Source organism: Mesoplodon mirus (genome assembly GCF_964341445.2).
Source record: "Mesoplodon mirus genome assembly, chromosome: 3".
Lineage (NCBI taxonomy): Eukaryota > Metazoa > Chordata > Mammalia > Artiodactyla > Ziphiidae > Mesoplodon > Mesoplodon mirus.
This window is the reverse complement of record NC_138978.1, coordinates 71,016,619-71,031,914: the sequence shown is the minus strand read 5'-3', so window position 1 is coordinate 71,031,914 and position 15,296 is coordinate 71,016,619. Positions and strand designations below refer to the sequence as shown.

Here is a 15,296-nt window from a genome sequence, read left to right as displayed (position 1 = left end):
ATGTGTTCACTTGAATATTATCTTGATTTTATCCATACTACTTATTTCATGGTAGGACCCATCATGTAAGGACCCTAGTTTATACTTTAGCTGATTAAAGAGTAGTGCATAGAGCTTTTTGGACTCTATTTCATGGGTATTTGTAATAATAAAATCAGCAGAAAAATATCTTATATCCTTTTGGGGATGGAACCATGTTCATTCTTTAAGTTCGTCCTCATTTTTCCTGTAAACATCTGTATGAAACATCACAATGAGTGTATTGCATTTCTTGGTGTGAGAGCTCTTCTCATCAGGCACCGACGATAGGTTTGCCATGTGGTTGGCATCAATTTCCCACTTTGAGAGGAGCTACATTCTCTGAGCCATTTAGTTTGCTCTCTGATAGTAGAGTATGGATAGGTCTGATACTGAGTGAGCTTTGGGTATGGAAAAGTTGTGAGTCAGGGTGCTTGCTTGTTACTAAGACAGAACGACAGAATTAGCTGTAAATACAGTATCTGCTTGTTCTCCCTTTTGTTTTGATGCTGTTTAGGAACCAGCATAATTTGCCCCAGAATGTGGATGTTACTTTGCTACAAGTAGGTTGCCACTTTATGAGCAAATAGTGGTCTCTCAGTGCTTTTATTTTCCTTTCTATATATAAAAGATCCGAGAATGAAACTGGTATCATAATTGTATTTTAGTTTTTAGAGCCCACAATAATGACAGTTATGAAAGTAATCAGATTCACTTTTCAATTTAGTTCTGGATATTTTAAAGCCAGGATACAAAGGTCTGTGTCACTAGGTAAATTAAATGGGTCCCACTGACTAATACACAGAGATGGTACCCTCCTAAAGTAGGCCATGGTACTTTTTCTAGGGCAGCACTGTCTTACCAGCTTTGCACACAGTAGGATTTGATAAATGCTTGTTGCCCAGACAGTGTGATTCCTTATAAGCTGCTTTTAAGTCAAGCCAAAAATGGATATTTCTCATGTTTCTTTGGGGTGCTTCACATTGAGGCTCTATCAGTATTAGGTTTGATGCCAGAAAGTACTGTCAACTAGATTTAAAATACTTTGAATTAAAAAATTTATTTATTTCTCTATTTATTTTTACAGTAGGTCCTTGTTGGTTATCTATTTTATTTTTTAAATATATTTTTTCCTTTGTCTTTTAAAAAATACTTATTTATTTATTTAGGCTGCACCAGGTCTTAGTTGCAGCACGTGGGACCTTTGGTTGTGGCATGCATGTGGGATCTAGTTCCCTGACCAGGGATCGAACCTGAGCCCCCTGCATTAGGAGCACAGAGTCTTATGCTCTGGACCACCAGGGAAGTTGCATGGTTATCTATTTAAAATATAGCAGTGTGTGCAGGTCAATCCCAAACTTTCAATCTATCCCTCCCTCCAACTCCCCCCGGTAACCATAAGTTCATTCTCTAAGTCTGTGAGTCTGTTCTGTTTTGGAAATAATTTCATCTGTATGAAAAAGTACTTTGAAGTTAAAACAATTCAGAGGACCATATATCCAGGTGCACGTATATACCATCATCACCCAAGCAAATATCTTACAGAATACCCCCATAGACTTTCCCATTTATTAACCTTTGAAAACTTCTCCCTGACTATTTTCTATCTTAGTTACTAAATCCACCAAATAGGAATTAGTGGGGGCTTTTGGTTACATAACAATGAATGCTTAAACAGCATATAATCAGTGATGGTATATAAAGGAAATATAGCTTCATTATGTTACATATTACAGATTTATCAACCTCAAGCATTGGGATGCAATAACAGAATTTTCCTCCTAGTAATTTTAGGAGTATGGGTTTGTCTGAGTAAACTGTTATCGGGTATTTTCATTGCCTTTCTTCTGTTTATATGGGCTGCTGAATTTACAGAGGGCTTGTGCTGTTTAGATTTCTTTCCTACCACCCCATGCAGTGATGCTAGTGGAGATGGCGATAATTAACCAATGGCTGTGCACTAGGAGTTTAGGGATAAGTGTACTTGTATTTAAAATCCGAGTGTTGATGCCTATGAAAACTGAAGTTAATTAAGAAATAATTATTCAGCAGTTCTGTCTAAATTAACTTTTACTATTCCTGTTTATTTTCCCTCTGGCTAGGAGTGCCTGGTGGGATGGGAATTACATAGTTTCAGTGGTAAATTTGAAATACATCATGGGCGCATTCTCAAATTTGAAGGAAGTCATAGGGGCAAATTAAGTAAATGTAGTGCTAATGGGGTTATCTGGGGGGCTCAGGGACAATGCCTGGTGAATCACTAATAGTGTGGTTTTGACAAGGATGTGTTTTCTATGCCAGGGGTTCCCCAGTACTGATGCCAGTTTATGAAGAAGTGTTCCCTAATCCATAACAAAATGACAAAAATAAGGCAAATGTTAGGAATTTTTCTTATAGTCAAACAGATTTGTTTAGAGACTTTATTTGGAGCTATGCTATTCCTAATTTTTTTGTGCTAAAAATATCCCTTTCAAACAATGGCAATAATAGATTTTTTTCCCTTTCTAATGCCCTCATTTAGTAAAATTTTTTAAAAAATCAACTTGGGAAATGCAAATTAAAACAAGCTACTACTACAGACCTACTAGAATGGCCAAAATCTGGAACACTGACAACACCAAATGTGTTACTGGTGAGAATGCAAAATGACACAGCCACTTTGGAAGACAGTTCGGCAGTTTCTTTCAAAACTACGCACACTCTTACCCGCAAACATGCTCCTTGGTATTTATTGAAATGAACTGAAAACTTATGTCCACACAAAAATCTGTACACGGATATTTACAGCAGCTTTATTCATAATTGCAAAAACTTGGAAGCCACCAAGATGCCCTTCAGTAGGTGAATAGATAAACTGTGGTATATCCAGACAATGGAATGTTATTTAGTGCTCCAAAAAATGAGCTATCAAGCCATTGGGGGAAATTAAAATGAAAGAAGCCAATCTGAAAAGGCTATATAGATTCCAACTATATGACATTTTGGAAAAGGTAAAACTATGAAGACAGTAAAAAGATCAGTGGTTGCCAGGAGCCAGGCTGGGAGATGTGGATGGGTGAGGGATGAACAAGCAGAGCACAGAGGTATTTAAGGGCAGTGAAAATACTCTATATGATATTGTAATGATGGATACATGTCACTGTACATTTGTCCAAAAGCATAGCATGTACCACACCAAGTGTGAACCCTAAGGTAAACTATGAGCTTTGAGAGATTATGATGTGTCAATATAGGTTCATTGACTGTAACAAATATAACACTCTGGTGGAGGATGTTGATAATGGGAGAGGCCATTCATGTGTAGGGGCAGGAAGAATACAAGAAATCTCTGTATCCTCCATTCAGTTTTGCTGTGGGCCTAAAACTGCTCTAAAAAAATAAAGTCTTAAAAAAAAACCCAACTTCATCTTAGCCCCATTAAAATTTTTTTCCTGATCTATTAATTACTGAAATTAGGGAATCACTGGCCTATGTGGCCTTGTTATATGCTAAGATGGTTTATAATTAGTCCCTCACCTGCTTCCCTAGGAAAATTGGTGTTGGTGAACAAGAAATAATCCTGTTTTAACATCTTTCACATTTCCTGGTTGAAGAGATCCAGTCAGTTAATCAGAGTATTAGTTAGTAGGCCTCTTCATACATCCTATGACTCTAGCTTACTTCTCATTTTTAAGTTATGCTTCCCTTGTTTCCTCCTATAAAAAGTCCAGAAGGAAAATGACCATCAGCTTACTTCACAGTCTAAAACTAAATGTGGACCTTCACTGATTGTCATCCACATTAGGTAGTGTTTGTTCAATGCACATGAGTGTGCAACCATTTCCCTGGTAAGTTGAATGTTGTTCCAACTGAGTGGAATATCCAATGGCACATGCATTCTGGAAAATAATAACATAAACACTACATCTTACCCTATTATTTTTCAAGCATTTAAATGACGCTTTTCTTAAAAATATAAACAAAACAGCATATATTTTTTTAAAGAGTTCATCAAGCTTGTAAAGACTTGACCTGTTTCAACTAATAATATTTCTTTTTTTTTTCTTGGCCATGCTGCACGGCTTGTGGAATTTTAAGTTCCCTGACCAGAGATCGAACAAGGGCCCTCCACAGTGAGAGCACAAGAGTCTTAACCACTGGACCACAAGGGAATTAGCACTATTTCTTTAAAAAGGGTTCTACCTTGTGAAGATGACTAAAACAAAGATTAAATAAAATAAAATAAAGATAAAAAATTATCTCTAAGCAGACACATTATTGGGGTTTTTATACAGTTTCACGAAGTCCAAGAGCTCCAAAATGTCATGAGACATAGCTCACTCAGGAAGACCAAATACATAGCTTTCCTAGTCCCAGGAATACTAAAACAAACTTCAAAGAAAAACTGATAAACTTTGGGAAGTCACAGCATCCTAATCTTTAATTAGGAGCAAAAAGCTGTAAAAGGCATGATGAGCTATTACATGCAACCTATGGTAAGTTAAAAAACAACATACAAGCTTGTCTGAAAAGATTCTATGAAGTCCCTAACATACTAGCCTTGTGATTTCCTATCATTTAATTCATACTTGCATGGATGACTGTATACAGACAAGTATTAGAAAAGAATAAAAGTGAAGTAGTCCATGTGATGGGAACCATGTCAATAAGATACAGTGTTCAGGCAACAGCCTGTTTCCCTGGCTATTTTGATTAGGTTTTCTCTTCAAACTGGATTTGTTCTTCAGTCAAATCTGCCAACCAATACAGTTAATGTTGAAGTGAAAAAGAAAAAAGAATGGGTTGACATCTGTTACAATTCAGCTACCATATTGACACATACCCATTATACAGCTTGATTACACGGGTGATAAAGAAGTCAAAGAAAACACTGGGACAATTTTCTAACTGATTAACAGACACTTTTAAAGAAAAAAAGAGAATTTGGGGAAAAGTTTTTAAAATCGAAATTCTTCATTTTGCACTTATCTATGGGAGAAAAGGCAACAGAGTACCCTCCAAGAGCACGGATTTGTGAGTGGTAATTGTAGGTTCCAAAAATGGTCATTAGAGGTGGAAGGAAGAAAAAGGAGGAAATACGAAAATTACAAAATAATTTCAATCACTTATATTTCACTTAACATTCCTGGCACCGTTCTAAGTACTTGATATCCACTTACTCCACACAATTACACTGAGGTAGGACCGATAATTACACCCACTGCATGGGTCGGGCATCTGAGTCACAGACAAGATAAGTAACCTTTAGGAGGTCACACGGGTGGTAGGTGATGCAGCAGGAATCTGGACCAGGCAATGTGGCTACATGGTGCATCCGAACCACGACCTCTGCACTGCCATTGTCTGCCAGGCTACATGCATTCTCTCATTTCACCCATACAACATTATGCGGTCGGTAACATCATCTCCAAGTTATAGATAGAGACTGAGTCCTAGAGCACCATGAATTTATTACACAGCAGTAGAGCTGAGATTCCAGGTGAAGGGTTTCAGACTCTAAATCCCTAGGGAAGAGGAGCACCAAGATAAAGTTTCTCACCTGGACTGAGAGGCATGTGGTCTCTGTGGTCTTTAAGAACCTCACACCAAAATCAATGATGAATCCTACTCGCGGGCGGAGAGAGTCTGTTCTACTCACTACGGGGCATTCCTGTAGTGCACGACATATATGTGAGGCTCCCCTGTACATTCTCCTTTACAACAGTCATCACACTTAATAACTCATTGTTTAATATCTGTTTCCCCATAGACTGCAAGCTCTGTTCATTTACTGGCAACGTACTGCATACCAGAGCGGCACTGTTCTAGGAGTTTGAAATGTGTCAGGAAATAAAATAAAGATCCTTACCTTTTGCTTATTTAGCATTGCACCCCTAGCACCTAGCAGAGGGTCTGGCACCCACTGGTTCTCAATACATATTTACTGAATGAATAAATGAATCAATTAGGAGGGGCAGGTAGAAGAAAAAGAAAAAAAAATTACAGAGAAAAGGAAATATTGGGGTTTAATCTATTAACTCCAAGAGTTTTATTAAAATCTTAATATGTTTTTGATTAATCAGGTTAACCATTTTAATAATTTAACACATCTTGAAAAGCAGAAATGCTACCAAGTATATTTTAATTCCCAGAGCGACCTATGATCCAGGTTCTGAAGAAGGTCATGTGCTTCAGAATACTGCACTCACTCTTTTGTCAGACTAAAATTTCCAGTGACATTTCCCAGAGCTTAGCCTGTGTTTGTGTTCACCGAATTTCAAAAGGTGACATTTGAAAGTCACCTTTCAAGTCACCTTTGCAAGTCTTCTCCCAGTAATTAGAGGCATTTATCTTAAAGCTCATCGGGGTTTAGCAGGGAGGTTACAGGCTGTCATACGCATTGTTATTGACTCCCTGAATTAGAGGCAATGGCATTTCACCTCCATGCAAAATATTAGTAGATTAACAGTCCCTACTCTGCATTCATTTGGGAAATATCTTCTTGTGATGATGAACGTGACAAGCAGGGAGTAATCAGAGACACTCTGGTAATACCTTTAAGCCTTGCAAACATCAGTTAAAACTCTGGTTCTGCAGCTTGCAGTTGGGCTTTGGTCTGTAGGGTAAATTTCTATTTTTATGACACGACACAGAAGTCAGCATTGCTAATTTCCAGGGGAAACAAGCAACAAGCCCGACAAAAAAGAGCCAGAGAAACATCCACCCTGATTTTCTTGAATCTTTCATATCACTCAACGTCTCTTTTAGACCATAAATGGACTCTGGCATTGTGAACAGCTTTCAGGTCAGATTTATAATTCTCTGACATGACAACTTTGACTCAAAGGACAAATTCTAATAAATATTTCTTTATAGTGCTAAAAGACTGCAAAGAGATTATTATTCAAATGTCATTGACTGTCTCTTTCAATCTAAGGGCATTTTAGCCTAGTGAAGAGATTTTTAACACAGTAATTGTTAGGTCACAGGAGCTCTGTGGATGGGCTTCATAGATTTACCTAAAATTTATGGAAAGCATCTTATGTGCATTTTATTGGGATGGGCATGTATCACTTTCATCAGATTCTCCACAGCTTGTAGCCCCACTAGACAAGAATCTCTGGTCTCGTGAGAAGAGCTAAGGGCTGAAGGGAGGGTTGTGCCGAGGTCTGCTACCACCACAGAGCACCCCGAGCTGCTTTGGTTTTAGTGTCTTCTTCTGCAAAATGCCTCAGCTGGACAATGGTCCTCTGTCTCCTCTATTCCATAATTGAATCTCTGATGTGTGGGGATCATAAATTTAGCTGAGTTTTCACCTCCAGCTTCCTGTATTCTAATAACTGTACTAACCAGTGATTCAGCTTCATATCCTTCTTTGGCACATTCAGTATCATTAACCACAAAACAAACTGTTTATGAACAAAGTTAATATTTGCATTGTATTGATGGAGCAGAAAGATTGATGCCTTCCATTTTGAGACAATATCACTTCTTTATGACAAGTCAAATCCTTAATAACTTTTTGGGCCATCAGAATCTCATTTCTTTATGTGGTAACCTATGATAAAGTCTAACTTACAATTTAAGTCTAATATAACACTGTATCAATTCTGTTTATAAGCCTATCAATTTTATTAGGTTTTCAAAGACAGAAGAGTTGAGAAACTGGGCCAATATTGCTTAAAATGATCAAAAAATTATTTAAAAATACTTTAAAATTTGGGGGCCACAGAATTCTAGCCAAGGTTAAAATTTATCACTTTTTGTAAAATCAATTAAACTAAAGTGAAAGTGTTTTTACCATCATGGCTTAATAAAGGCAAATCAGGTCAAAATTACCAATTATTTTTCATTGGATGTCCACCCAAGAAAAGTCACTTTTTTAAGGTAAAAGTATTTCTAAATGAGAAGAACATAGGATAATTAGAAATCTGAAAGATCGTTCTTGTACTAGACATGTAAAGTATATCTAACTTACTGTCATGATGAGCCCCTTTTCCTGGAAGTATTTAACCAATGGAGCAGCGTTCTGCTTGAAGTTCATTAGTCTCCTTTGGGTAGCTTTCAAATTGTCATCAGGCCGCCCCTGTTGCTCTGCACGCTTCAGTAATCTTTCTTTGAGCCTCTGATTGGTACAGGCCAGGAACACCACCAAGTCGGGAGTACAGATCTGTGGAGAGCATCAAACAAGTAGACAGGCATTCAACATACCAACCAATGTGAGTGTGGGCAGTGGCATTTCTCTCTTCTGGGTCTGTGGAGGCTGCCATATTTTTGACCCTCTATGTTTTTGCCAGCATATTTCTAGGGCTATGGCTCCACACAAGGCCAGGAGGAGCTATTGCTATTACAGTCCATGTAAATGGTATACTTCAACTCACAGAGTCATGTACAGTGGTCCTCCAAATTTCTGGAAAATACTTTTTGTCTATGCTCAAACAAGTTTTCAAGTTTCAAGTTAAGATCAATACAGGCCAAACTCTGCCAAAGGTAGATGTGACCTGTTTAGAGGGGAAATGACTATTGAGCTACAGATATTCTCTACAGTAAACAAGTACTGCTGCTATTATTACTGCGTGCTGCCTTTTTAAAAGTATGTACTGTATGCCAGGCCCAGTGTTAAGTTATTTCCTTATGCTGTTGCTAAACTTTACAACAATCTGCAAGGTAAATATTATCTCCATTTTAAAGATGAGCAAACTGAGGCTCCGAGAAATTAAGTACTTGTCTGAGGTCACATGGTCAGTAAGGTCAAAGGTGATATTTGAACCCAGGCCTGTCTGGTCTTTGGTCTGTGTTCCCTCCACTATTACAAAGAATCAAATAGCTCAAAGGCCTTCATAAATTTCTGAAAATACCAAGGAATAAAATAAAAAGAACCTATGAACTAAACAGTTTTTATTTAACTCAATTAGAACTAGTAATGTATGTAAAAGATAACATGATCATTTAAAGTGAATGTACTTTCTTGTTGAAAATGAGACAAGAAAAAGAGGCAGTTTTGCATAGCGCTTTAAAGAAATGATTTCCAAAAATTTTTTATTGTATCCTCACATTAGTATATTATTTGAACATATACCTCAATAAATATATACTTATTAAATTATAAATTATGCATGAATGTATGATAGCCATGTACTACCATACTAATATATTGTATGTATTACATATGTACATACATACATATGTATGTAATATATTGTATAATAGTATGTATGTTGTAAAATACACACAAAAATGCAATTTTAAAAGGATGACACATGATAATAGTAATTTTAACATTTTCTTCCCACACTACAGTGGTTTGCATTGTGCACTCTTGAGACCACTGGTTAGAAAATGGACCCTGGAGTCTGGGAAACATGGATTACAGTTCTTGCCCTAGGATTTATCAGCTGAGCTATGGGCATATGGCTTAACTTTACTAAGCCTCCATATCTTCATCTGTCAAAAGAGATACATGAACCTCCTCCCTGAGTTATTATAAAGATTAAATAAGATCAACACAAATTTGATCAATGGTAGGTGCTCAATGAGTTTTAGCCATGTTTACTATCTCTTGGTTTTCATGATTCTATATTGTCCTGGTTCTCATTTAACTTTTTGTTCTGTATTTTTTTTTCTCTTTGCTCAAATTTTTTTCCTTAAAAATGTAACACTCACAAATAATGATGTTTATGAGCTTTAGATAATGTTTTGTTTTGGTTTTCCCTCTCCAGGTTCTTGTTCTCTCAGCTCCCTTCCACTGTTCTGGTTTCAACCACCTAGCTTTTGTTGATGGATTCCAAATGTACATTTTCAGCACTGACTTTCAACAGCACTTTTTTTTTTTTTTTTTTTTTTTTTTATTTTTTATTTTTTGCGGTATGCGGGCCTCTCACTGTTGTGGCCACTCCCGTTGCGGAGCACAGGCTCCGGACGCGCAGGCTCAGCGGCCATGGCTCACGGGCCCAGCCGCTCCGCGGCATGTGGGATCTTCCCAGACCGGGGCACGAACCCGTATCCCCTGCATCGGCAGGCGGACTCTCAACCATTGCGCCACCAGGGAAGCCCTCAACAGCACTTATGTCCTATATTATCAAATGCTTATATGACGGCTCTACCTGAAAGTCTTTTTTTTTTAAAGTTTTTTTGATGTGGATCATTTTAAAAGTCTTTATGGAATTTGTTACAACATTGCTTCTGTTTTTATGTTGTGGTTTTTTGGCCGTGAGGCATGTGGGATCTTAGCTCCCCAACCAGGGATTGAACCCACAACCCCTGCACTGGAAGGCGAAGCCTTAACCACTGGACTGCCAGGGAAGCCCTGAAAGTCTTAATATTACCTGTGACTCAGCAAGGCCAAATCAGTTCCAGCACCTTTTTACCTGAATGAAATTCCCATCTTGCTTATATATGTATTTGTTTATTTATTTATTTTTATGGTAGCAACACTACTTTCCTGAGTCTCTCAACTAGAAGCCTTTTTTTTTTTTTTTTTTTTTTTTGCGGTACGCGGGCCTCTCACTGTTTTGGCCTCTCCCGTGGCAGAGAACAGGCTCCGGACCTGCAGGCCCAGTGGCCATGGCTCACAGGCCCAGCCTTTCCGCGGCATGTGGGATCTTCCCAGACCGGGGCACGAACCCGCATCCCCTGCATCGGCAGGCGGACTCCCAACCACTGCACCACCAGGGAAGCCCTAGAAGTCTTTTTTTAAACTTTTTTTTTAATTGAATGAAAGATTCTTTTTTTAAAAAAAATGAATTTATTTATTTATTTTTGGCTGCATTGGGTCTTTGTTGCTGTGCACAGGCTTTCTCTAGTTGCGGTGAGTAGGTATGGGAGCTACTCTTCGCTGTGATGTGTGGGCTTCTCATTGTGGTTGCGGAGCACGGGCTCTAGGCACACAGGCTTCAGTAGTTGTGGCTTGTGGGCTCTAGAGAGCAGGCTTAGTATTTGTGGTGCTCGGGCTTAGTTGCTCTGTGGTATGTGGGATCTTCCCGGACCAGGGCTCGAACCCGTGTCCCCTGCATTGGCAGGTGGATTCTTAACCACTACGCCACCAAGGAAGCCCTGAATGAAAGATTCTTTAAATTCTATAGTGTTTTACAATTTTCAAAAGTTTCACAAATGTGATTTCATATAATCCCATAATAACTCCTTTTAAAATTCTTATATTGCCCCTCCCCCCTTCCCCCGGTAACCACTAGTTTGTTCTCTATAACTGTGAGTCTGCTTCTTTTTTGTTTTATTCCCTAGTTTGGTGTATTTTTAAGATTCCACATATAAGTGATATCATATAGAATTTGCCTTTCTCTGTCTGACTTATTTCACTTAGCATAATTCCCTCCAAGTCTATCCATGTTGCTGCAAGTGGCATATACACCACATCTTCATCCATTCATCCGCTGATGGACATTTAGGTTACTTCTGTACCTTGGCAATTATAAATAACGCTGCTATGAACACTGTATCTTTTTGAATTCTCAGCTAGAAATCTTAATATAATTTATAACCCTTATCAAAACTTCAGTCTCTCGGAGCTATCACCATGGACTGTGGAGTTTTGTCTTGAAACACTGTTCAGATTCCCCTTCTCCCAGTTCCCACTGCCACTGTGTAAGCACAGGCACATACTTGCATAAGTGATTAAGAGCATGAATTTCAGAATCAGATCATCCTTATTTTATATCTAGAATCTTCTATTAGTCATTTGTCCTTGGGTAAAAGTTTCAATATCTCTGAACTTCAGTTTTCTCAACTATTTTTCCCTTCCCATCACAGTAGTTTAATATGTCCCATAAAACACTTTTAAGTAGATTTGAGAACCCTTAACAATTTATAAAATCATTTTGTAATTTTTGTGTGATATATGGTAAAGAGATTATCTGAAGTTAAAACTTTTATACTATCAAATAATATAATGCAAAATTCAAATTAAATAAAATCTTTGGTAATATTCAGTCTTACCCAACATAACAAATGACATCCTTTTAAATTTAGTTTGAATAGCATATAAGGGAGAAGACAATTTTTGACAAATAAATTAAAATGACAGGGCTTCCCTGGTGGTGCAGTGGTTAAGAATCTACTGGCCGATGCAGGAGACACGGGTTTGAGCCCTGGTCCGGGAAGATCCCACATGCCGTGGAGCAACTAAGCCCGTGCGCCACAACTACCGAGTCCACACACCACAACTACTGAAGGTGGCGCACCTAGAGCCCATGCTCCTCAACAAGAGAAGCCACCACAATAGAAGCCCTCGTATGACAAGAAAGAGTAGCCGCTGCTTGCCGCAACTAGAGAAAGCCCGTGCGCAGCAGCAAAGACCCAACACAGCCAAAAATAAATAAATAAAAATAAATTTATTTTTTAAAAATTAAAATGACATTATATTGTTCTTGGTTTGGTCATATTGTATATTAAAATACGGAAAAAACTTCAACTACTAGCTCAGTGTTGAATGCAGGTAAAACCTGCATTTAGAAATTCTTGCATTTTGCATTTAAACAAATTAAATGCTTTAATACATTTTGTGTTTTGTTTCAGACTGCAATGTATATGCTTCTCCCTACTTAACACAATGAGGTTATGGGGAGACTTAAATATGTAATCATCACTATATTTTGTCTTTTAGAACTGGTTTTGAAATTAGCTTGAAATTTATAAAAGACTTTTTTACACTTTGAATAAAACTGCATTTTGTTTATTTTAATTAATAGACTTAAAAAAAGCAGTTATAAGTTTACAGGAAACGAGTAGAATATCTAAGATATTTGTTGTTGCTGTTGTTTCTTTAATTTCTCCCAATACTTTTTATTGCAGAGCTCTGTAGTTTTCTATGTAATGTTCTTGCCCATTTAAAAATTATTCCTACGTATTTGATATTTATTTTTATTTTTTAATATATTTTTTATATCTAAGATTTTTGATCAAGGAATGCAAATTCAGGTTTGATATAGATAACTTTGAGGTGAATCTGCAAAGCTATTTAATTTTATAATTGTAATTAACTTGCTGTCTTTTCTTGGTATAAACTAAACAGCATATTACCAGTGATACAAAAAATTAAAACGTGGAACAGACGAGACCTCCATGGCAGCTGGGATAACCAGCTGACTGCTCAACAGTGATCTCAGCCACAAGCATGCTCACCTGATTCCTAGTCACCCCCTCATATGCCCACTCATTAGGACCCTTGTTCTCCAACAGTGCTCAATTTTAAAAGAAAAAATTTAATTGTTTATGTTTTTTTCCCCAAAATGTAAAATAGAAGCAGACACCATTCTTTCCCAGAAGATGTGAAGCACCTAGAAAGTTTTCATGAAATTCACTCATGAAACATTGAAAAGTATCACCAAACAAAGTGGATCCTTGGCATACCTTTTCTTAGCCTATGTTCTCAAAATGTATTTGTTGATTGAATGAATGAGTGAGTAAATAAATAAATGAGAACAAAGACCAAGATATCACTTTTGTCTGCATGGAAGTAAACTTCCCAATTGCTGATATTTTTTCTCCCATTGGATCAACTAAATCAATCTTTTTTTTTCCCTGTCATTATATGGACAAGTCAATCTTCCTCTATCCATTTTCTCAAAGTCCCTTAACTGAATGATTACTCTGTTAAAAAGAACCTATGACCATCTTTGATTAGCAAAGATGTATTATTCTCAGTATCAGACTACTAAGTGAGCTTATTTTAGTGAGCTCTCTTCTTAACTGTCAGTGCTTTTGACTGCCATATTCTTTATGAAGACATGTTAAAAGGCCTACACTCCATAGTTCAGATCACTGTCAGAAAGCAAGAAGCAAAGTATGAAAAAAAAAAAACAACCCCACAAAGAGAGAAGATCACAGTTGGAACAAAAACTGGAATCACAGAAATAAGAGATGAGAAAATCTTGGAGGTTATCTAGCCCAAATTAATGCCAAACCTGTAATCATCTCTACAGTCTCCTGACAAGTGATTTTTTTTTTTTTCCTGCAGTACGCGGGCCTCTCCCATTGTGGAGCACAGGCTCCGGACGCTCAGGCTCAGTGGCCATGGCTCACGGGCCCAGCCGCTCTGCGGCATGTGGGATCCTCCCAGACTGGGGCACGAACCTGTGTCCCCTGCATCGGCAGGCAGACCCCCAACCACTGCACCACCAGGGAAGCCCTTGACAAGTGATTTTTAAACTTGAACTTTAAACTTGAATGTTGGTTGTGAGCATTTCTTGTGATGCCTCACTACTTTTGAGGCAGCCCCTTTCATTACAGGATAACTCTAATAACTGGGAAGTTCTTTCTAATACTGGGCTAAAATTGGCTTTCTTAATTCTGCCTATATGGGAAATGTAAAAGAAATCATTTCTTTCACCCATTAAGCATTTATTGAACATACACCATTATTGCAGAGGCTAGACTAGATCAAAAAGGGGAAAAGGATAGACACCTGGACTTCACTATCATTTAACATGGAGATAATTTCTGGGCAAAGCTCTTAATGGACTATGGGGCTGAGGGGACAAAAACTGGAATATGGGGCCCACCACAGAGGAGGAACTCTAGAAACTACTACTGCCTGTTCCCAACTTAGGTTCCTGGTTGGAATCCTAAAGAGCTATACCATCAGAGTTTGTGTGAATCAGCCTTCACAGGACTAAATTCCATTTAGAATCATCCCATATCCTCATTATATTAAATGTGTTAATAGCCAATTAGGCATTGAAAACAGAATTAGTGAACTAAAAGTTCGGGAGAAAATAACCAGAGTGAAGCAAGGGGGAGAGAGGGATAGAAAAAGTACAGAAAAGAGCAACAGAGACATATGAGAAAATACTTAGAAAATTCTAGAAGGAGAAGAGAGAAAATGAAGAAGCAGTGTTTGAAAATGTAATAGCTAAGAATTTTCCAAACTCATAAATAATATCAAGTCCCAGATTCAAGAAGCAATATAAAAACCAAGAAGAAAAAACTCAGATCTAAGCACATCATAATAAAACTGCTGAAAGGCTAGACAGACAAAAAAAAAAAAAATCTTTAAAGCAGCCAGAAAAAAGAAATGATAGATTACCTTCAGAGGAGTAATAACAAGACAGCTAAATTTGCCAAAGGAACAATGAAAGCCAGAAAACAATGAAATGACATCTTTAAAGTGCCAATAAAAAATAACTGCCCATCTAGGTTTCAATATTCAGTCAAAATATCTTTCAAAATCTAAAAGTAAATACAGATATTTTCAAACAAACAAACACTGAGAGAATTCTACTCTAATGGAAATATTAAAGAATATTCTTCTGGTAGAAGAAAAATGATCCAAGATAGAAATCTGGCCC

The 15,296-nt window shown here is 37.5% G+C and overlaps 1 protein-coding gene across 6 annotated transcripts in view; it reads right to left on the bottom strand.

Moving 5' to 3' along the window:
- The window catches only part of AK5 (adenylate kinase 5), a gene marked incomplete at its 5' end in the record, with an annotated part of 242,780 nt that overhangs the window by 180,327 nt on the left and 47,157 nt on the right, over positions 1 to 15,296 (bottom strand). For all 6 annotated transcript variants that reach the window (XM_082612417.1, XM_082612415.1, XM_082612416.1 and 3 more), the window contains one exon: positions 7,976 to 8,167. In XM_082612417.1, the coding sequence (XP_082468543.1) occupies positions 7,976 to 8,167 (192 nt within the window). The remainder of the gene's footprint in view (positions 1 to 7,975; positions 8,168 to 15,296) is intronic.